The 23,789-nt window shown below is 45.4% G+C and overlaps 1 protein-coding gene across 3 annotated transcripts in view; it reads right to left on the bottom strand.

Moving 5' to 3' along the window:
- Window positions 1-23,789, bottom strand: part of DOCK1 (dedicator of cytokinesis 1) — a 556,115-nt gene that overhangs the window by 53,765 nt on the left and 478,561 nt on the right. For 2 of the 3 annotated variants that reach the window (XM_081533022.1, XM_081533018.1), the window contains exons 36-38: window positions 16,575-16,615; window positions 15,189-15,279; window positions 11,263-11,382 (exon numbers count right to left, since the gene is read on the bottom strand). In XM_081533022.1, the coding sequence (XP_081389148.1) occupies window positions 11,263-11,382; window positions 15,189-15,279; window positions 16,575-16,615 (252 nt within the window). The remainder of the gene's footprint in view (window positions 1-11,262; window positions 11,383-15,188; window positions 15,280-16,574; window positions 16,616-23,789) is intronic. The other variant, XM_081533032.1, reaches the window with a different exon arrangement.

A 23,789-nucleotide genomic window follows, 5' to 3' on the forward strand; every position in this document is an offset into this window, starting at 1 on the left:
AGGCGAGTATGTGGGCTTCCCAGGTGGTGCTAGAGGTAAAGAGCCTGCCTGCCAATGCAGGAGATTTGGGTTCAATCCCTGGGTCAGGAAGATTCCCTGGAGGAGGGCATGGCAAGCCACTCCAGTATTCTTGCCTGGAGAATCTCACGGACGGAGGACTCTGGTGGGCTACAGTCCATAGAGCTGCAAAGAGTCAGACACGACTGAAGCATCTTAGCAGGCGAGTGTGTATTAGCCAGTAGAGAGGAAAACAGTGTGGTCGGTGGGAAGAAGACAGATGGGCCAGGGTGATGTCCTGGATGGGCCCGGGGGGTCTGGGGCCTTTGGGGTGGGAGCAGCCTTGGATAGGAGCACGGACAGCCGTCCCTAGACTGGAGAGACTGATACAGACCCACGGCTGAGAGTGTGACCAGCCAAGTGGAGGCCAGAGACGTCCCACACAGCCTGGGGACCGCCAGCTAGAAAATCAGTGACTTTGACCAAGAAGTCCCACGTGAAGGAAAGGAGCCGAAACACTCAGAGCTGCCTGAGCTGCCTGGAAGGGAGTCAAACCTCCCTGGACTGATGGGAAGTCACTCCCCTGTCAGCTCTGCAGCCACGGGAGGCCTGGGCTCGGGCCTCTGAGCCACGCTGGGTTCCCGGCTCCTCCGGGCGTGCACACATCTGACACTGACCCCATATGACAGACTCTGTGCAATCAGCTGACTTCAAGCCTCTGGAGCTGACCCCTGCCTCTCCTTGTCCCCATTGCCCCCACATCCTGGGCCTGGACCCCTTCCCCAGCCCCACACCCACAGGGCTCTGCCACCGTGAGCCCAAATCACTGCCTGAAAGGGGGACAGTAAAGGCAACCTTGCTTATGTGCATAAAATCTCACTGGCTCCTTATGTCTATGTGCATGCGTGCTCAGCCGCTTCAGTCATGTCCACCTCTCTGTGACCCTATGGACTGTAGCCCGCCAGGCTCCTCTGTCCATGGGATTCTCCAGGTAAGAAAACTGGAATGGTTGCCATACCCTCCTCCAGCAGATCTTCCTGCCCCAGGGATTGAACCCGTGTCTTTTACGTCTCCTGCATTGGCAGCCAGGTTCTTTACCACTAGAGCCACCTGGGAAGCCCCCTTTGTGATTATGGAGTAAGTTAAATCTTTTGGAGACTGCAAGGCCACGGACAGACTGGCTCCCAAGTTCTCTGCATCTGTGTCTCCCAGGACCCCTTCCTCACCCTGGATAGACAGACTGGCTTCAGAAGCCCTGGCCTTGATCAATATGGTTCCCACTCTTGGGAATCCCTGCCCATCCCTCAGTCTTCAGAATCCCAGCCCCTCCCAGCTATCATCCTGCAAGCTTCATCTCTTTCTTCAAGACCCAGTTTGTGATGCGTGCTAAGTAGCTTCAGTCATGTCCGATTGCCAGACTCCTCTGTCCATGGGGTTCTCCAGGCAAAAATACTGGACTGGGTTGTCGTACCCTCCTCCAGGAGGTCTTCCCAACCCAGGGATCGAACCTGCGTCTCCTGTGACTCCTGCATTGCAGGCGGATTATTTACCACTGGGCCACCAGGGGAGCCCAGGACACAGTTTACAAGTCACCTTCTGATGAAGTCTGCCTTTCTCCTCAGCAGCGGGAATCATTCCCATAGCTGTTAGGTTGGTAGACTCTGAACCCACCAGTGCAACAGTCCAGGGGCGGGCTTTGTTCTTTGCCGGCTCATCCATTAGCCCCGGTACTAGACTTCTCAGCTCGAGGCAGGCCTTTGGCCTCCCCTACCCACTGTAGTTCATGCAGGCAGGAGACTGGGTTGTGGAAGCACGCATGAGGGGTCTTGCAGGGTGGGGAGATGGGGGGAGCAGGGTTGATACCAACTCCAAACCTCGATTTTCTCTGCTCTGATCACAAATGGTTCTTTTTTTGGGAGCCCAATCATAATTAACACACGATCTCTATCACTCCAGCCAAATTCTTGGTAATTGAACAGATTCTGGCAATATCAGGATTTTCAAAAATTCTGGAAATGCTGAGACTATACCAAGATGAGGGTGATGGGATGCTCGTACCTGTAATTCCTCTGACTGACAACTGTGCTTTTAAAAAGCAAACTCAGAGGATGAGAAAATGTCAGCCCCAATATTCAGAAAAGCAATCCAGCCATTTCACTAAAAGTAGAAACTTGCTCCCAAACTCCTATTTTTAGTTCAGGGGATGATGTAGGACGCCTCCTTGTTTTTTGACTTGGGCACAAGGCAAAGTGCAAACTTCGTCAAGGCGAGGTTATTTTAAGGGAAGAGAAGGCAGAGCTCCAGTCAAAAATAGTCCCAGAGCTTCAGACACCATGTGGGCCGTCAGCCATGAGCCCCCTTTGCCAATGCCAGGCTGGTTCCTGGTTTTTGAGGCGGTGAACATCAGGTTCACCGCCTCCCTCACTCTGACTCCATTTCCCTGAGAGCAGGGCTTCTATTTTCAATGCGCCCTCCATAGGGAAGCCTGGTAATTTTCAGTGAAGTACTTGGATTAAGAGATTTATTGAAAATTACTAGGCCTCAACCAAACACAATAAGACAGAGAACTCAGAGCATCTTCGGAACAGAAGGCTCGACTGCAGCAATAAAACCTGAGGGCGGGTTTTCCGCAGGTGCTCAAACGGGTGGTAAAAAGAGAACAGAAAAGGAGTGAGGGGGTAATTATTAGCCCGGGAAGGAATAAGGGCAGAAGAATGAAAAGGAAAACAGGTGGAAATGACTTTTTTCTTTTTTTTTTGGAGAGAAAGGAAAAAGATGAAAAGACCAAGAACTGGGCTGAAAGGCATTCAAAACTTTTAAACGGTGGAAAAGCAAAAATAAAAGAGTGATTTTTGTGCAGAAGAAATACAGAAAGATAACACAGCCTAATTCAAAAGCTGGAGTGTCCAATACAATGGAGCAGAAAATCCATTCAGCATTGCTGCTTTCTGAGCACAGAGGTGGAGAGACTGAATATAATCCCACCCCAGTCCCGTGCTGGGGCCCTGGGCCGTCCCCGCAGACACTGGTGTCCGATGTTTGAGATGCGAAGGACACCGGCTCCTTTAAGGGCCTGTGCGCAGTTTCCAGGACCCAAATCTGCACTGGATTCTGTAAGAACAGACTTCCCCTAGGAAGCTGCACACATTTAAAACACTGAAAATGGGCTCTAGGATGAGTAAGGTTCCCACCTTTTAAGGATAGAGTGAAGGTTTCCTTAATCACCTAAGGGGACAGCCTGTATCAATGGAGCTATACCTGAGTCACACCTTTGCCAGGTTCAGATACCATTTATTTTATAATTGCGCGGTCTCTAGCCATCGCTGGTCTTCAAGTTCAACTGCAGTATGAAGGCCTCTTACCTGAACTGCTGTTGTGCAGTTGCTAAGGCGTGTCCAACTCTTTGCAACCCCATGGACTGTAGCCCGCCAGGCTCCTCTGTCCATGGGATTTTCCAGGCAGGAATGCTGGAGTGGGTTGCCATTTCTTCCCCCAGGGGATCTTCCTAACCCAGGGATCGAACCTACATCTCCTGAATTGGCAGGTGGATTCTTTAACCACTGAGCTGAACATATGGTTTTAAACCAGAATTGCAATTTTTTCCCCTAATTTAAAACAGGTGTAAAATCAAACCAAAGAAATTCTTGTGATTTCAATATAATGCAGGACAAAATTCAAATGTGGGTCTTGAATCAGCAGTGAAGTCAGAGTCTATTTCTTTTAGATTTATTTCAGTTTTTCAAATATTCATTAGGGTAAGGAATATATCCCAACAGGCACGTAAGCAATGCCGCTGCCAGTGAGGGCCCCAAACGGAGGGGCAGGCAAGTGTCAATTTCCCGCCAGTCTGTGGATGAACGCACTAGTGGAAACCGTCCTCAACAGGAGCAAAGTCTGGTCCAGAGCAGCACCATCCAATGGAAACATCGGCCAAGACACATGTGCAATTTTAGATTTTCTAGTAGCCACATTTTAAAAAGCGGCCTTCATTTTAGTAATATTCACTATATCTGGAATATTGGCATTTCAACATGTAATCAAAAACACAAAATTCATGAGATATTTGATAGGCTGCTGCTATAATAAAGTACTCAGGTGGCGTGTGTGGTAAAGAATCCGCCTACCAATGCAGGAGATGTAAGAGATGTGGATTCAATCCCTGGGTCGAAAAGATCCCCTGGAGTAGGAAATAGCAACCCATTCCAGTATTCTTCCCTGGAGAATCCAATGGACAGAAAAGCCTGGAGGGCTGCAGTCCATAGGTTTGCAGCAAAGAGCAGGACACGACTTAGCACACGCTCATATACACATACACTCGCACAACAAAGATCGGCTGCCTTAAACACATTTATTTCCTTACTGTTCTGGAGGCTAGAAACCAAAATCAAGTTGTCAGAAGGATGGTTTCCTCTGAGGCCTCTCTCCTCGGCTTGCAAGGCAAATCCTCACCCGTGTCCTCACAGAATCCTTGCTGCATGTGCCTGGGTCCAGATGCCCTCTTCTATAAGGAGACTGGCCACCCTGGATCAGAACCCACCTCCAACACAGTCATATTCTGAGGTGGTAAGGTCCGGGCTCCCACACATGAATTTCCAGGGGACACAATTCAGCTCATAACAGCATCCTTTTCTCATGCTGAGCCTTGGAATCCAGCACATGTTGTACACTGAGCACACTTCTCAGGCTGGACTAGCCATATTTCAAGTGCTGATGGCTGCTTGGGGCCCGTGACTGTCATAGCTGACAGCTCAGGTCAGGGTCCCCCATCATATGGGAGCTGGCTCCCTGGGGCGCCCCTGCCAGGAGGGTCCCTTCCTTCTAGTTTCCGTGGGTTGAATCACTTGCCACCTATCACCCATTTTGAGATATTTTCCCTCCAAGAATCGGCAGATAAAATGGATAAGGAAAATGTGGCATGTAAACACAATGGAATAGTGCTCAGCCATAAAAAAGAATGAAATAATGCCCTCTGCAGCAACACGGATGGTCCCAGAGATGATCATACTAAGTGAAGTCACATAAAGACAAATGTCATATGATATCACTTATATGTTACAAATGAACTTATTTACACAACAGAAACAGACTCACAGACATAGAAAACAAACTTATGTTTACCAAAGGGGATAGAGGGGGTTGATAACAGATAAATTAGGAGTTTGGGGTTGACATCTACACACTACTATATATCAAATAGATAACCAACAAAGACCTACTGTAGAGCACAGGCAGCTCTACTATGTATAATAACCTAAAATGTAAAAGAATCTAAAAAAGAATATATGTGTGTGTGTGTAACCGAATCGCTTTGCTGTACACCTGAAACTAACTCATCATTGCAAATTATCTGCATTTCAATAAAAATGTTTTAAAAAAAGAATTTCAGTCTGGATGTGCAAACAGAAACGGGCATCCAGTCCTTCCCGATGTCAAGTTCTTAATCTGTAGCAACAGACCTCAGCCACTGTCTTATTCCAGAAAAGGCACGGAGGGTGTTATTTCTCCAATCACCACACATACCCACAGCTGGCAGGTATAATAAGACCATGTCTTGCTCTTATTTCTTAAATGAATGTGTCTGGCATGAAATGCTGAACTTTATCTTCTGCTGTGACCTCCTGTTGCCCAGACTTCTCGCCTGCCGGGATTTCGGGCATCGTGGCCACCCGTTCTCTGGTGCTCCTTCTCTCGCACCGCCCGGCCAGGACATGCTGTTCCCAACCCCTCCCTAAACCAAGAAAGAAATTCCATTACGGAGGAACTGGGATCAAGGCCCAATGCCAAGTTCTGGAGATCGCTCTGTTTTTACGTGTCCAGTTGCGGGAAGTGTGCAATTGAGGGATTAGAGTAAATGCTGCCTTTTCTAGAACATACATATACTTAGGTAATTTCCCTGTGCCTTGAGAGCCCTTGGTTAGAACCCCAGCTCACCTGTCTGATTAAGTGTCCTGTAGTCTGCCCGCTTTACCTGGTACATGTAGGTGCTGCTACATCGCCCTTCCCTCTGGGCACTTCCCCACCCACCGAGGCTCACGGTGGCCGCGTGATTTGCTTTAGCCAATAGCATGAGTACCAGGACTTCCCTGGTGGCCCAGTGGCTAAGACTCTGCGCTCCTAATGCAGCGGGCCCAGGTTGGATCCCCGTTCAGGGGACTAGATCCCACCCGGTGCAACTAAGTTCACATGTGGCAACTAAGACCTGGCATGGCCAAAAAACCCCCAAAAACACATGAGCACCGTGCATGGGTCTTTTCTGAGCTAAGCGTGTAGGGGCCAGGCAGAGACTCACTGTCCCTTTGAGGCTGCGCTCACCTGGGTCCCCAGAAGTGAGGACGTACAGGCAGCAGGAGTGAACCACCTGGTTGTGTAGCATCCCTGGGACATCAAGAGGTTGAGACCCCAGCCGATTCCAGCCCATCCCAACTGATAGAGAAGATGGATGATTATTACTTCCTCCTGTTTTGTTTCCAGGAAATCGAATGCTCGTTGATGCTAAAACGATTTTATTTTTTTGCTTCGGAGCTCATCATCCAGGCACTTCAAGTTTTGTTTGATGAAATCTCCCTCACCTGCGCTCACCCTCATGTTAGCTTCACATGGATGAGTAAACTGGTTTTTTTTTAATATTCTCCTGGAGAAGTTATGGGTATTCAAAAATGACTTTTCAATCTCTTTTCCCAACACAACCCTAACAGCTGCCATGAAGACAATTCTCCTAAACTTTGATGGACAGGTTGAATCACGTTAACCTTCCTGACTCCAGGTAAGCCAAATGCTCGCTTTGCCATCTTTCCGTCCCCTCCAAAACACAGAAGCATGTGAGGACATTCCTTCAGCCCCTGTCTTTTGGCCGAGAACGCTTTATCACTTGAACTGGCTTTTTCCAAAACCAGGATTTCTCAGCCTGGGCACCACGGACATTATGGATTGGGTGATTCTGCACCCAGGGAGCTGCCTGCCTTCCAGGATGTTGAGCAGTGCCCCTGACCTTGACCCACTTGATGTCAGTCTCATCCACCCCTCAAGGCGTGTCAACCTGAAAGGTCTCCTGAGGGTCCGGGTTCAGAGCCACTGTTCTCAACTGAACGTGTTCATTTTTTCCCCCCACGAGGCTGGGCTGTGCTGTGCTTAGTTGCTCAGTCGTGTCCGACTCTTTGTGACCCCATGGATGGTAGCCCACCCTTTCCCTTTTGGTAGCCCATAAGTCTGTTTCCTATGGTTGTGGGTCTATTATATTATTTTATTGATATTGTTATTAACAATAACGTTAAACACCATATTCAATTGGAAGTACAGTGGTACCTTCCTTCCTGAGTTGCCATGGAGACTCATAATGCCTGGGAAGCATCTGGCACAGTGCTTGGCACGGGGTAACTGCTTTGTGCTGTTCTGTGCTTAGTCCCTCAGTTGTGCCCAACTCTTTGCAACCCTATGGACTGTAGCCCGCCAGGCTCTTCTGTCCGTGGGGATTCTCCAGGCAAGAATAATAGAGTGGGTTGCTCTGTCCTCCTCCAGAGGATCTTTCCGACCCAGGAATTGAACCAGGGTCTCCTGCATTGCAGGCAGATTCTTTACCAGTTGAGCTCCCAGGAAAGCCCCCAATATGAGGCTACACTGGCTTAAAATAAAAGCAAACTCACTTGGTTCCTCAATGCGTTATTTCTGAAGGCCAACTGTCTTACTGTCCATGACCATCCCTCATCTGCCAGAAATCATCCTTAAATGCTGAGTATTCACTCATTTGTTCATTCATTCATTCTCTCTTTGATTTCTTTGTCCATCTAACAAATGCCCCTGCATTAAATGCCTGGCTCAGTCTGAAAGCTAGATTAATGTGCAGGATTAATCATGTGTGGTCTCTGTCTTTATAGAGCTCACGGTCTATTGGGAGACTCGCTAAAGAAATATATGTGTAAATTATTGTTGTTCAGCTGCTAGGTCCTGTCAGACTCTTTATGACCCCACGGACTGTAGCATGCCAGGCTTCCCTGTCATTCTCTGTCTCCGGTAGTTTGCTCAGATTCGTGTCCACTAAGTCAATGATGCCAACCATCTCATCCTCTGTCGCCCCCTTCTCCTCCCACCCTCAATCTTTCCCAGCATCAGAGTCTTCCAATGAGTTGGCTCTTCACATCAGGTGGTCAAAGTATGGAGCCTCAGCTTCAGCCACAGTCCTTCTAACGAATATTCAGGGTTGATTTCCCTTAGGATTGGCTGGTATCCCATCTATCATTGCAAATCATGGTGAGTAGTGTACAGGAAAAGAAGGGGACATTATGGGCATTGGAGCAGAGGTGACGTTAAGCTGAGATGGGACAAGATGACCAAAGGCAGGGGCAGCAGAGGCCTGCTGGGCAGAGGCAGGAAAGGCTGCAGTGGATGAGGCCCCAGAAAGGGTGATGTGGCCAGAAGATGCAGAGTGAGGGAAGGGGGAGAGCTGAGATGCGATTGGACACATCAGTGCCGTCAGAGGATGCGAGAGCCCCGAGGGACCATCAGCAGAGTCGCTCCTTCCTTCAGGCCCAGTGGCCTCTGGCCCTCAGGCTTCCTGGGCCTCTCCAGGGTCCCGCCTGCTGTTCTGCCCATTCCATAGCACCTGACCACCCTCCTTCTCTAGGACACTGTAAGCCAGAAAGCCATCGGGGAAATGAATGGATCCACGTTTTTTTTTAGCAGTTTGTTGAAAAACTGAATTCCTCTGGCTAAGCTAATAAAATTTTAATAATTGGCTTTAACTGTGAAACCATCTCATTTCTACAAAGAAATATATTCTGCTCCTCTACAGGACCAAGTATAATTCACTGACCATTTCCAACTGGCCTCTGGTCAATCCCCATGCTATTCTGAATATTTTGATTTCCATCCCGTATCAAGGACAGAGGGGAACAAGTAAAACACATGTGATCATTTTAAAAGGGTTTGGTTTATGTTGACAGCCACAGAAAAAGCAGCCGTCATCCTTTTCTGATACAGGTGCTGCTGGGGGGTAGAACTGTGTCCCCTCAAAGGACATCCTGAGTGAGTCTCAACCCCTGGGATCTGTGAACCTGATCTTACATGGAAAAAGGGTCTCTGGACGTAATCAAATTAAGATGCAGTCATACTGGATCACATGGGCCTTAAATCCAAACCAATGTTCTTAGAAGAACACACAGACACACACAGGGGAAACTCCCTGTGAATGAGGAGCCGGCAATTGAGTGATACGTCTACGAGCCAAGGACTGCCGGCATCGCCAGAAACCAAGAGGGACGCAGGAGCAGATGCACCCCTTGCACTGTCCTCTCTTGGAGAGCACGGCCCTGCCAACACCCAACTGCTGCTCTGTAGCTTCCAGAACAGCAAGAGAATAGAGTCCTGAGGTTTAAAGGTGCCCAGAGGGCAGGACTATGTTACTGCAGTCCTAAGAAATGAATAGAATTCCCTGTTCACTTGTCTCAAAGTGTTAAAAAAAAAAAAGCAGGTATCTAAGATGAGTTAAAGGGGTTTCTCTAGTGGCTCAGATGGTAAAGAATCTGCCTTCAATGCAGGAGACCTGGGTTCTATCCCTGGGTTGGGAAGATCCCCTGGAAAAGGAAATGGCAATCCATCCAGTATTCTTGCCTGGGACATCCCATGGATGGAGGAGCCTGGCGGGCTACAGTCCATGGGGTTGTGAAGAATTGGACACGACTCAGCCACTAAGATGAGTTAAGAGTCCTGATGAGGGCACAGAATCAACTTAGAAGTTGCTTTGGGGAAGATTTTATACCCTGAGGAAACAAAAATTGAAAAAAGACACACGTATCCCATTGTTCATTGCAGCACTATTTACAATAGCTAGAACATGGAAGCAACCTAGGTGTCCATCGACAGATGAATGGATAAAGAAGCTGTGGTACATATACACAATGGAATATTACTCTGCCATAAAAAGGAATGCATTTGGGTCAGTTCTGATGAGGTGGATGAACCGAGAATCTATTATACAGAGTGAAGTGCATCAGAAAGAGAAAGATAAATATCGTATTCTAATGCATACATATGGAATCTAGAAAAATGGTATAGAAGAATTTATTTACAGGACAGCAGTGGAGAAACAGACATAGAGAATAGACTTATGAACATGGGAAGAGGGAGGAGAGGGTGAGATGTATGGAGAGAGTAATGTGGAAACTTACATTACCATATGTAAAATAGATAGCCAATGGGAATTTGCTCTAGGGCCCAGGAAACTCAAACAGGGGCTCTGTATCAATCTAGAGGGGTGGGATGGGAGGGAGATGGGAGGGAGCTTCAAAAGGGAGGGGATGTATATATACCTATGGCGGATTCATGTTGAGGTTTGACAGAAAACAACAAAATTCTGTAAAGCAATTTTCCTTCAATAAAAAATATTAAAAAAAAAAAACAAACTTCTGAACTGAAGGCACCTCCTCCCCCAGCCTTTTTTTTCCCCCTTAAAGTCTGCTAATTAATTAATTAATTTCTTGGCTGCAGCACGTGGGATATCTTAGTTCCCCAACCAGGGCTTGAACCTGCAGTCCCTGCATTGAAAGTGCCAGGAAGACCTAAGGAGCCTCCCACCTTTTTAAAAATCGTTACTAGTCCTCTGAATCACATGAACTACAGTGATGAGACCTATTGCTGGCTGATTAAAATGATGGCAGGTTTCCTTTTAGTAGAGATCAACAGTTAAATAACTTTGAGCGAATTAATGGAGAGGCCATCAACAAGAGCAGCATTGGTCTTGCCACGGGATTAATGGTTCAGTGAGAACAGAAAAGCTCAAACTGTCAAAGGAGTGCATTAGCTCTAACATAGCCAGTGTCTGTGTACTCAGTCGCTTCCGTCGTGTCCGACTCTTTGTGACCCTGTGTATCATTAGCCCGCCAGGCTCCTCTGTCCATGGGATTCTCCAAGCAAGAATACAGAAGTGAGTTGCCACGTGCCCTGGGCTCTTTACCCAGTAGCGCCACCTGGGCAGCCCAAATTTCCCCAAATCAGCATCCTCTGCAAGGACTATAAAAATCCTTATGCTCAGTCATGACTTTCAGTAGAGCATCTACAAAAGGGTGATTAATTTTTTTTTTTTTTTGGTAGGATTTCTACTTAGAAGCACCAGCTGGAAGGCCATGCATAAAGCCTTCAGATACACAATCTGCAACAAATTTCTGGTTCCACAAATGCCGTGTGTTAAAAAAAAAAATGTGTTTATTACAACATGGCAGGAAGGTGCACAGAAAAAAGAAAACAAGAGAAAAGCTGCATTTTTTTTTTTTTTACCTTGCCTTTGTCGAAGTAATGGATGATCTCCTGGTAGAGCCGCTCCTTCAGCTGCCCCTGGGTCGTTGCCTGGTACCCATCCCGCTGGGTGAGGTGGGCTGCGCACACGTCCTCTGACCACTGAGGCAAAAGCAAAGTGTGAGTGGTGCCTGGGGAGGGCCCGGCCCCTGCGACTTTTCCCTCCCCTGGACTCAGACAGCAGAGGAAGCCCTGAATTCAGTGCAGCGTTCCAGCCAGGCTTCTGGGGGCTGCTGGAGCTGCTGTTGTCAGGCTTTCAGGCTTGGAATTGTGGACAGAATTTCTGTGCAGGGGCCTCAACATGAGAAAACACACGAGGAAGGCAAAGCCAGTCAAGATTCACACAGAAGAGAAGCCCAGAAGGTCCTGAAACTGTCAGCTTGCCGATGAAACCTTGGAACCTTCCAGATGAATGAGGTGCTGGGTGATGTGTGGCTGCCTCAAGGGGGGCTTCCCCAGGCGCTGGCCTGGCTCCTGTGCTGCTCAGGGTTTTAATCAACAGCAGAAGGCATGTGGATCCCACATAAGTCAGGGCTCAGCCGGTGTTTGTAGATGGGACAGAGGACTTACGGTGCCAAGGAAGGATGCACAGAGGCCTCAGCAAGGAGGGGAGACACCCCAGGTGAAGGCGAGATCATTTAACACCTAAACTGCTGAACTTATGCTCAACAAATCCACGGCACTGAATATAAAGTTCAATAAAATTCACCCTTTGGTGGGGACCTACTATGCGCAAGGCATGGGCTTCCTGGGTGGCTCAGCAGTAAAAAATCCTCCTGCCAACACAGGGGACACAAGTTTGACCCCTAGGTTGGAAAGATCCCATGGAGGAGGAAATGGCAACCCACTCCAGTATTCTTGCCTGGAACATCCCATGGACAGAGGAGCCTGACAGGCTATAGTCCATGGGGTTGTAAAGAGTCAGACACGACTGAGCGACTTTCACTTTCACTTTCTAAGGGCAGGAGGCAGGACAAGAGGTCTGGGGAGGCTCCCTGGGGTAAAGAATTGGGATGGGCTTGCTCATCGGTTTGACTCAGGAGGTGATGTCTGACCCGGTCTTATGAGAAGATGGGGTATTCTGCCAAGAAAGCAGCAGCTTGCAGGCTGCCTGGACTGCAGGTGGGGTGGAGTACCCCACCAGTTGGGGGGCACTGGATTCAGGGTTGGTAAGACCACATATGGAGCAATGGGACCAGCCATGGGGCCACATTTTAGGGGGCATGATAAATGGACAGGAACCACTGGGGCAGGGGGAAAGGCCCAAGGGACAGGCTTGCAAAAATGGGGAGGAGAGGCCTGGGGGACACGCTGGGCTCCCTAAGGGGCTGGCTCTCACAGCACACACTCCCCCCACCTTCCGGAAGCCAGAGGGGCTCTGGGCACCCCAGAAGCGCCCCAGGCTGGACCCCAGGGCTCCAAGGGGCAGGGTGCAGAGCACGGGGCCAGAAGGGCTCCCCAGGTCCCGGGGTGTCAAGTAAGAATGAGAAACCTTCAGGCTACTGCAAAGTTTTCCACCTTCAAACGAGACTTGTGTAGCCCAACCACAACCTCGAGTTACAAACTCCATTGTGGCATTTTTACCAGATTTTGGCCAGATTTCGACTTTTCTGAGGGGTAGAAGAATTGCACATGATTCTGAACTGTAACTACAATAAGATAACTAAGAAAGTTCAGAGGTCATATAACTTCCTTGGAGTTTAAAATCACCTAAAAAATTTTAAATACCAAGAGGAGTTATGCTTTATACCTTCCGCTTAAACATTAAGATGAAATAACTTCATTGCTGAAGGCTAAAGGCTGATGTTTTTATTGCCTTTTTTTTTTTTTTTTTTTTTTAAATAGCCTTAACCAGAATAGAAGATCCTATTTGAGGATTTTTACTTCACGAACAAGACTATATCAGTCATGGTGAAGAACTTTCATAAAGATACAAGTAACGTTCTTTAGTGTGCTGATTAACCAGCATGAATTCACATTTACTGCAATATCAAAACATATTTAGGAAAAATTGCAAAATGTAATGATGTAAAAGATATGGAGAGCGATTATGTGTATTTAACTGGAAAATTCAAAACCTCAGTGAAAAAGATAATGGAAATGGGCCGACTGATTTGGTTTGTGAAACATCGTTGTACCATTTGTGAAAAATCCGACTGTGCTCAATAAATGTAATTATTAAATAAATGATACTTTACACACACATATACATTCACATACCACAGAAAAGTTTACATACGATGAGAGAGAGCAAGGGTGACCAAGCAGCTTGTCAACCCCATTTTAATTTCCCTGGTGTAAAAGAAATATTTTTGTGGTTTCAAAATGGCCTTGTTACTAAAATTTGCGTTTCTAACAAATGAAAGCCATTAGAATTCAAAGTGGGACAGCTGGTGTGCAGTGACCCAGCTGGAATTCCTAGCTTCAGAAATGACGTTCCTTGGCAGAGTTTTATGTGGTGCAAAACCAAAGGGCTACCATGGATGACTAGAGATGAGGTTCAGATTGAACCAAGCCTTACTGTGCTTGGTTTGGAAGGGACTCGTGCTTTCAGAGGCAGAGGTGAATCTTCACACTCCACCTTCTTTTTATATGCGTCAGGAAAGCTACTGGAAAGTTCAGGACTGGGCCAGAGGCTGGGAGATTCTGGCTGGAGGTTCGCTGCCTGACGTGGCATCTGCCTCTCATCATCCAACAGACACTGCACATCTTCAGCATAATCTCACCTGGTTTCCTTTCTTTCGGGCTTGTCTGATGGCTCAGACGGTAAGAGGGGGAACTGGCTTGGGTTTAGACACAGGGTTTCTTGAATGAGTAGTTTTTACATGGAGACACAACTTAATTCTAATTCTCATAGCTGTTCCTCTTTATCTAGTTAATAATTTTTCAATTTTTTATGAGGATATAATTGGAAAGATGATCTAGTGACTTGCTAAAGTTTTAAAATATAAAACTAGAAGTTGTAAAGAAATTTCCTCATTTATCCAACTGCCACACAGCCATCCACCCACACAGCCATCTATCCACCCACTCATCCACTCATCCATCCATCCATCCACACATCCATCCATCCATCCATCCATCCATCCACACATCCATCCATCAACCCATCCACCCAGCCATCCATCCATCCACCCACACATCCCTCCATCCACCCACACATCCATCCATCCACCCATATTTCCATCTTTCTATCCATCAATATAAACATCCACCTAGCTATTTACTGTGAGTTCATTCTGTAAGACTAACTGGGCTGAAACTGGACATGGGAAAGAACATGAATATATTATGGCAAAACACACACACACACCAATGTCCACAGCTATCTACGTAACAAAATGATCACTGAGAACTGAAAGCTGTCAACCCAGACTCAAGCTCAGGAGTAACACCCCCAGGAGAGTCAGGCAGGAGGTCTAACAAGCACTGATGGACCAACAGGAGATCTCCATGGAAGCCCTCAGAACACAGGGAAAGAGAAGTCATGATCTAGTTGGTCCCCACAATGTTTTCTAAGATTACGAGCAGTGGGCTCATCCTCTTAGCTGTTCTAACACAGAAATTCCTTCTTACTGATGATGTCGCTCTCTGGCATTACTGTGTCCTGTTGATAGGAATAAAGAAACAGAGTCCCTAACTCACTCCAAGCTGACAGACTAATGGTGGGTGTTTAAGATGCTCGGTGATAACTTGTTCTGACATCTTGTCAAATTTGCATTCAGTGGAGTCAAATCTATAATCAAAGTACTTCCTAACTCTCTTTGTTAATGTCACTGCATTGAGTCAAAATCCATAAAATTTTAAGTTACAGGTTTACTAAAAATTTGTCATGGGAAAATCAAATATTAAATGATCTTATAATTTATAACAACAGGATCATAAAAGTATATGGTAATTTTTACTACCTTCAGAAGCTTTGCATGGAGGAGCAAGGTATAGGCGGCTTCAGTGTAGTTATCACATTCCTTGTGCAGGTCACAGAGCTTGTACAAATACCTGAGATGATAAAACACAGGTATATTCTGAAAGCGTCACAAAATAATTTGTGTTGAGAACTGAGACAGCAAAATTCTACCTTCAACAGTAAATCATCTCTATACTTTCTCTTTACAAAGTTCACAATACATAATGCCTTGGAAGCTTCTGGTACACAAAGCACTAAGAAAAATCAACCAGAGTAATAAACAATAGATATATTTTTAAAAATTTAAGTATTCCCTTTTGAGGACAAAACTGAAGATGACCCAAGAAGGCACAATTGTGCTTCAAGTTTTCTCACTATTTCTCCTCTTTTCCAGGCTTTTCTCCATACATTTGAAACGAGCTGACACAATGTTTCATTGTGATTTCTCACATGTCTATTGAGTCCGAATACACACACACAAAATCCATAAAAATACAAATCCATAAGAATAAAGAGTTCCAGTGATCACAGCGAATGTGATCAAAAGAATTCTTCTGCCATAAAAAAGGAGGCTTTTTAATACAAAGTAACCTACATTTGGATAAAAGAACCTGATTGTTTTCCCCAAAGTTTATTATATTCACATGTACTGCTTTTGCAGGAGAAAGTTAAAAAGTCTTAGAAACCAAAAGTTAGAAAATCACGCCTTTGTTTACTCTTTATACAAATAAATAGACTAGAGACTTCAAAAAAAAAAAAAAAGAGAATTTAAACCATGTTGAATGTAACTAATCCATCATTAAACACTAATGCCATGTGGATCATGTAATTATTCTGGTCTTCTAAGTGGTAATCTTGCTAAAATTTGACACGGCCACTAAAAGAGACCAATATGGAGAGGGTACCAATCACAGTCCAACATCCTAGAGAAAAAGGCAAGTGAAGCAAAAAAATCCAGCAGAAAATACAAAACTTGAGAATTTGGTATCCAGGTAAGAAAAGACTGAAAATGCATAATATTGTCTTATTTCTGATGAAGTTAAAATTAGACTCCTCATTTGATCACATGGCTTTCTGTGAAATACTAAAATTTGTAGTGGTACCTTTTGCTATAAGGGTCAGTCAAGAGGAACAAAAACCCTTTTGCAATAATTTGCTTCTGAGCTGACTAAGTATGACCCCCTCCACCCCCAAATCTCGACATCAGCCTGAAAACACTGCCCTAGGCTAGACAATACTTCCAGGATCTCCACCAAAGTCAAACTCCAGCCTTTATGATTCCTACAAGATAAACCCCTATGACTATAAAATACTTTTTACATGGATTTGACAGACAGCAATTATCATCAACAGGTCAAGGGTGTAGAGAAGCCTGATGCTCACGTACCGTATATACATTTCTTCCCTTTCAATCTCTTTGTAGAAATTCTGAAAGAAATCAAACCACAACACTATCTTAAGAAACCAGTTCTATAAAAGGTATCACATGCACATTAAAAATTCACAATTCTTCAACTTGTGTTAAAGACAGTCAAATGGATCCAACTCTTTGGATCTGAACCATAAATTCACATGAAATGCAGAAACCATTACATTGCTCTTCATTTTTTGGGGGTGGGGGGAAGAAATTCGAATGAATAAGTTTTCTGTACTTTAAATACTGCAGGGTGTATATGTTAATTCCAAATTCCTAATTTATCCTTCTCCCACTAAGTTTCCCCTTTGGTAATCTTAGGTTTGTTTTCTATGTCTGCCAATCTATTTCTGTTTTGGAAATAAGTTCATTTCTATAATTTTTTCCCTGATTCCACATATAAATGGTATCACATGATATTTATCTTTCTCAACCTGATTTATTTCACTTAGTATAATCTGTAGGTCCATCCATGTTGTTGCAAATGGTGAAATTTCATTTTTTATGGCTGAGTAATTGTCCATTGTGTATATACACCACGTCTAAATAGAGAGCCAATGAGGACCTACTGTATAGCATAGGGAAGTATACTCAATATCTTGTAATAACTTATAATGGAAAAGAATCTATGCTGTACACCTGAAGCTAACACAACATTGTACATCAACTATATTTCAATAAAATAAAAAGAAAAAAATGCCTGGCAAAACATTTTTAAAAATTAAAAAATAAAAAAGCCATGATGGCTTAAATCTACTTTTGTTATTTGAAAGTCACCTGTTTTCAGTTAAAACAAAGCAATACCCGAAGACGTGATATCTTAACCATTCTTAACCACTATAATTTCATTAGAAGTGGGCGAAACTTCATTTGGGAATATGCATCATCAACATGATTTAAAGCACGCTGGGTCTAGCCTCACTCACCAAGAGCCATAAGAAGGCAACATGGGGTTGTAACTTGATCGGACACAATAGCCACGGGTCATATGTTGTACTCAAAGAGAAAGTCAACTTAATTAAAATTGAATGGAGTTAAAAATTCGCTTCCTCAATTGCACTTGCCACACTCTCTGAGGGCTCAGTAGCCATATGGAGCCAGGGCCACTGTGTGGTATATACAGTGAGTGCCCATAAGAGCATCTCCATCATCAGGAGATTTCTACCGGAAGTGCTGGTCTAGACAGACCTTCCACAGCACAGCCAGAAAGCCGGTCACTGCTTAACAAAACACCTTGTGTACAGCACTGATAGAGGAAGGCGAGTTAGCCGATTATCAGCAGTGGGCTAATTCTACATGTGTGCTGAGTCACGTCCAATTCTTTGCCACCCTATGGACAGTAGCCTGCCAGGTTCCTCTGTCCAGGGCATTTTCCAGGCAAGAATACTGGAGTGGGTCACCATGCGCTCCTCCAGGGGATTATCCCCACCCAGGGATTGAACCCACATCTCCTGAGATTCCTGAATGGGAGGCAGATTCTTTACCCATTGAGCCACCAGGAAAGCCCTAATTCTACATACTGTAGACTATTTTCAGATGAGCATAAACACTGCTATTACAGTTACATTTCTTTATGAGAAATCTCTACACTTTAAAATCTTTATTGTACATGAGGCACCAGAAAGGTACAGAACAGTCACCTAACAAGGTCTAAGGTATGGAAACACCACTGCCACTTTCAGTGTGAAATTCGGGCCCTGCACATGAAGTGAGAACTCTAGAATGGGGGCCTGAGATCACTAGTGAATATCACTCTCATAAACACATGCAATTATCCAAGAAGATGAAATAGCCTGTTTTATTTCATTAGGCAAAAAAAGACATTGCTTCCACAATTGATCTGTCTGAAAAGAAATGCTAGTACATGCAGAGAGTAAGAGGGGGCGCATTTAGAAAGACGCACCGAGATTTCCACGTTTTGCAGCCTCTCAGCTGTGAGTGGCCCCTGGTTTCGGGTAATGAGGATATTTTTGGCTGACAACTTGGAGCCACGTAACAAAGGCAAGCTACATCAAAGGCAAAGGATGAGCTGTTCACTTCCAGCTCCGACTCGCCAGTGTTTACAAGCTACGATTTCACACCACTCTCTTTTGCCCTCCTATTTTTAATCCTTTCCAAAGCTTTTGATCATTCTCCTCTACAATTTCACAACAGGGATATCATGCGACTTTCACTTCTCTCTGAGATATGGAAATGTCTTTATTTCCTGCCTGTGCTGAGTTCTGTTCCCTGCCTAGGACTTCAAAACCTCCCTAGAACCAAAGGACGTTCATCTCAAATCCCAATTTCTCTATAAAACTTTCGAGTTCCTTGTATAAAGTTCACACGGCTCAGCAGGCGCCTCATTTCTGGCCCCCCTCCACCGCGCGGTCCTCTCTCTACCCCAGTGTCGCCAGCTGTATTTCTCCAAGCAACCCCATTGGGACCAGGCCCCCAACTCCAATCCAGCGCCATGCATCAAACTTTCAGAGCACGTGCATTTTCACTGCATTTCAGTTTTGTACTCCTTCATAACTAAGACACATCCTATTGAATTCTAGTTGGAAACACTTTAATTAACCTTATAAAGGGGCCACAAAGTACCTGACCTATGTCTGTAAATTAACAATGATTCTACTACTCTCAGGCACAGATATGATAATTGTGTAGACGAGCCAGGTGACATACAACAAAATCATCTACCAGTAACTGAAAATTGCGTGATTATGACCAACCTAGACAGCATATTAAAAAGCAGAGACATTACTCTGCCAACAAACGTCCCTCCAGTCGAGGCTGTGGTTTTTCCAGTGGTCATGTATGGATGTGAGAGTTGGACTATAAAGAAAGCTGAGCACCAAAGAATTGATGCTTTTAAACTGTGGTGTTGGAGAAGACTCTTGAGAGTTCTTTGGACTGTAAGGAGATCCAACCAGTCCATCCTAAAGGAGATCAGTCCTGGGTGTTCATTGGAAGGAGTGATGCTGAAGCTGAAACACCAATACTTTGGCTACCTGATGCGAAGAGCTGATTCATTGGAAAAGCCCCTGATGCTGGGAAAGATTGAGGGCAGGAGGAGAAGGGGACGACAGAGGATGAGATGGTTGGATGGCATCACTGACTCGATGGACATGGGTTTGGGTGGACTCAGGGAGTTGGTGATGGACAGGGAGGCCTGGCGTGCTACGGTTCATGGGGTGGCAAGGAGTCAGACACGACTAACCGACTGAACTGAACTGAAGGTGACGATGAAATTCTACTTCATTACAAATATGCATTTTGTCCAGTGGGAACTGTGATCCACTATGTATATAGACTTGCTTGCAGAGGTCTGTCTGTTTATATTGTGCTCAGTCACTTAGTTGTGTCCAACTCTTCTCAACCCCATGGACTGTAGCCCACCCGGTTCTTCTGTCCATGGGATTTTTCCAGGCAAGAATACTGGAGGGAGTTGCTACTTCCTTCTCCAGGGAATCTTCCCGACTCAGAGATCAAGTCTATATTTCTTGCATCTCCTGCACTGGCAGGTGGATTTTTTACCACTAGCATCACCTGGGAAGCCCCAAGAAACAGACTTAGACTCAGAGAATGAACATCTGGTTGCCAGTGGGGAGGGGGAGGGGGAATGATAGTAGGGAGTTTGGGATAAACACGTACACATCGCTATATTGAAAAGGGAGAACCAACAAGGACCTGCTGTGAAGCACAGGGATTGCCCAGTGTCATGCAGCAGCCTGGATCGGAGGGGAGTTTGGGGGAGAATGGATACATGGATATGTACGGCTGAGTCCCTTTGCTGTCCACCTGAAACTATCACAACATTGTTAATCAGCTATACTCCAACACACAATAAACAGTTTCATTAAAAACATAAAGGACTTAGGCTACTGGCCAGAATAACAGCCTCTGTCCCTTATTTTTATTTTATTTTTTTAAGTGATAGGAAGAATAGGATGTTAATGAGCCCACACAACTTAGAATGTTCCACCAACTCCTTAAAAAAAGGATAATACCACTGGTTCTAGTAGAAATTTGGCAATGGGCTTACGTTTCTTTATTGATGGATATATTTTATGTTCTTTGGTTTTAACCTTAGGATTTCAAGGGAATTTCTGCTTAGTAATCAGTTGAGTACATTTTATATCTTTCTAGACATATGTTTATACCTCCATATTCATCTAGAGATAGAAAGACTCTTGAGAGTCCCGTGGACTGCAAGGAGATCAAACCACGCAATTCTAAAGGAAATCAGTTCTGAATAGTCATTGGAAGCACTGATGTTGAAGCTGAAGCTCTAATACTTTGGCCACCTGATGCGAAGAACTGACTCATTGGAAAAGACCCTGATGCTGGGAAAGATGGAAGGTGGGAGGAGAAGGGGATGACAGAGGATGAGATGGCTGGATAGCATTATTGACTCAATGGACATGAGTTTGAGAAAGCTCCGGGAGTTGGTGATGGACAGGGAAGCCTGGCGTGCTGCAGTCCATGGAGTCACAACGAGTCAGACATGCCTGAGTGACTGAATTGAACTGAACTGAGAAAGACATATTCACTTCTATGAAACTCTATTTGTTTCATAAGAAAAGTACCAACATAAAGGTAAAAATGGATCAGGAGGTTAAAAATATATTTATAAGATTAAATGTAATCTTAGCAGTGAATATTATGAGACAGAACATCTACTTGTAAAAATCTAGTTATGTTTCTCCAAAATCCAGAGATCTATTATAGTTTTTAAATGAAAGAATCGTGATAGGCTGGAATCCATCCTCCCCAGGAAATGGTTAAGAATAGAACACTTAAGTCTTCATGGAATGATTCAGGATGTTTTAAGCTGAAGGAAGTGAACGATGTCAGATAATCTCAGGATGAGATAGGAACACAGGGGACAACGTCAGGTACTATGAGTTCAGGTGTCCTCACAAATGCTCATTGTTCTGACCTTGATTTTGATTCTGGTAAAAGGCCCCGTTCAGAGCTCATCACCGCATCTCCACTAGGTTTTGCATCCTGGTGTGCTCAAAAGATTGTGTTTGAAACAAAGATTAATAGTAGCCAATCATCAAAGCTGGAAACCTCATCAACATAATAATAATTCTTCCTTCAGGACACAAATGGGCCTCTTGGATCCCCTTAAAGATCAGAGGGAGCACTAGGAAAGGATGTCCATGGTAGGGAATGATTTTGAAAAGGTTTCTGCTTCTTTCATGCAGAAAAATACTGATTTCTATTTTGTGTTAAACCACATTGGCATCATCAAAGTAGATTCTTTGGGACAGAGGAAAGAAGGCAGGAAGATAAGAGCTGGGCTCGTTTCTGAGCATGTGATTGAGGCCTTAACTGGGGCAGAGCTCACTGCCACCCCAGCACACAGTCAGGCTACAGAAGGGTGGAGAGCCAAGCAGCCAGTGGGCCAGATCTCAAGGATGGAAGCTGGTACTTCCAACAGTGGTCCAAGACCCTTATGAAACACAGGCAAATGTAGTTAGATGTTTCAAGCTCACTGCTCTTTCCTCGACCATGTCCAGTCTATTGATGAGACCAAAGGCATTCTTCATTCTGCAAGTGTGCTGGATTTCAAGCATTTTTCTCTCTGATTCTTTCTGAGAGTTCCCGTCTTTCTGCTTATATTACCTATTCTTCCACTGTTGCCGTTGTTCAGTTGCTCAGTCATGTCCTACTCTTGGTGATCCCATGGACTGCAGCACGCCAGGCTTCCTTGTCCTTCACCATCTCCCGGAGATTGCTCAAACTCACGTCCATTGAGTCGGTGATGCCAACCAACCATCTCATCCTCTGTCCACTCAGCCAACCTGACACGCCGTTCTTCCATACTGTCTACTTTTTCTATTAGTGCCCTTAACATATTAATCATGGCATATTAATTCCTAGTCTGATAATTCTAAAATCGCTAAAGCTAGGTCCAAGTCCAGATCTGATGTTCTGATTCTTCGAACTGTGTGTTTTGCCTCTAAGACACCTTGTAATTTCATGTTGAAAGTTCTAGTTAAAAGGAGTCAAGTAGTGGTTCCAGTGGCAGCTTCTGCTCCTGGGAACTGCGATTCTCTGTGTCCTCCTGTCTCTCCAATTTGGGGAGCAGGCATTTTCCCAGTGGATCTAAGATGATGACTCTAAGAAGAGTTGTTGATTTTCAGTTTGCCAGCTTTTCCTCTTGTAGTGAGGATGGGAGTAACCACTTCTAAGCTCCCTTACATACTGGGCCAGTAACCTTAAGTCCCCCGTGTTTAGATTTTCAAGGAAAAGAAAACTTGCTTTCGAAATGTGCATCACTGGCTAAAACAGGTTGGCCAGTCCCAGAACAGGGCTGAGACCGCACAAGCTTTCAGAGGCCAGCTCTTCATGGCAAAGCTCAGATTCAATGTTGATACTAAAGTAGAAGGAAGGTAAAAAGTATTCCCTTTTGCTTAACTTTTGAATCCAAACCCCTCTGGTGATTTTCAAGAATGAATGACGTGTCCTGCTCCTCTTGGCACAAAAGTCCATTCCCATGAGCTCAAAGGGCCCACAAGTCCATACAAATGGGGGAAGTCAGGGCAGAGCTTCCACCGGCTGTCCAACTATCAGGAAGTGATGAGGACAATCCAGGGAAGTAAAGAGAAGAAGCCAGGAGCAGTGTTTCCTGACATTCCTGCGTCGGGACAGGTAGGAGAAACTGATGAAAAGGCTACCAGGGCCAGCAATCTGTTTCTCTGGCTCCTTAAGGGGGAAACAGAGAAGGAAGATGCAGAGAGAAGCAGAGAACTCTGGAGCCAGACTTGGGGTCACGTGGCTCCTTAGGGCCATGAGGTTTGCCAACCACTCCCAGCAGCTGAGTTTGTCGTAAAGCTTCCTAAAAGCTCCTCGCCCTGCAGCTTTGCCTGATGCACCATGACTGCGTCAAGAACGGGGTGTCCTCAGAACCCGGCCAAGTCCAGTGACCACAGCTGTGCCAGAGGCCGATGGATGCGGGTGGCCAAGTTCACCGGGGGCTTCATGTGGCCATGCACGGGTTTCTGGTGGCTGTGCCACAAATCACCACCATCTTGGTGGCTTGACACAATAGCTCTGCCTTCTCTCACCATTTTGGAGGCTCAAGCATGAAATCCACGTGTCAGCAGGGCCACGCAGCCTCCAAGAGAAGCATCCTACCTGCCCCTTTCAGCTATGGTGGCTCCAGGCGCTCCTTGGCTGTGGCAGCATCCTTGG

The sequence above is a fragment of the Giraffa tippelskirchi genome, chromosome 2 (assembly GCF_054371585.1).
Source record: "Giraffa tippelskirchi isolate mGirTip1 chromosome 2, T2T-mGirTip1v1.2.pri, whole genome shotgun sequence".
NCBI lineage: Eukaryota > Metazoa > Chordata > Mammalia > Artiodactyla > Giraffidae > Giraffa > Giraffa tippelskirchi.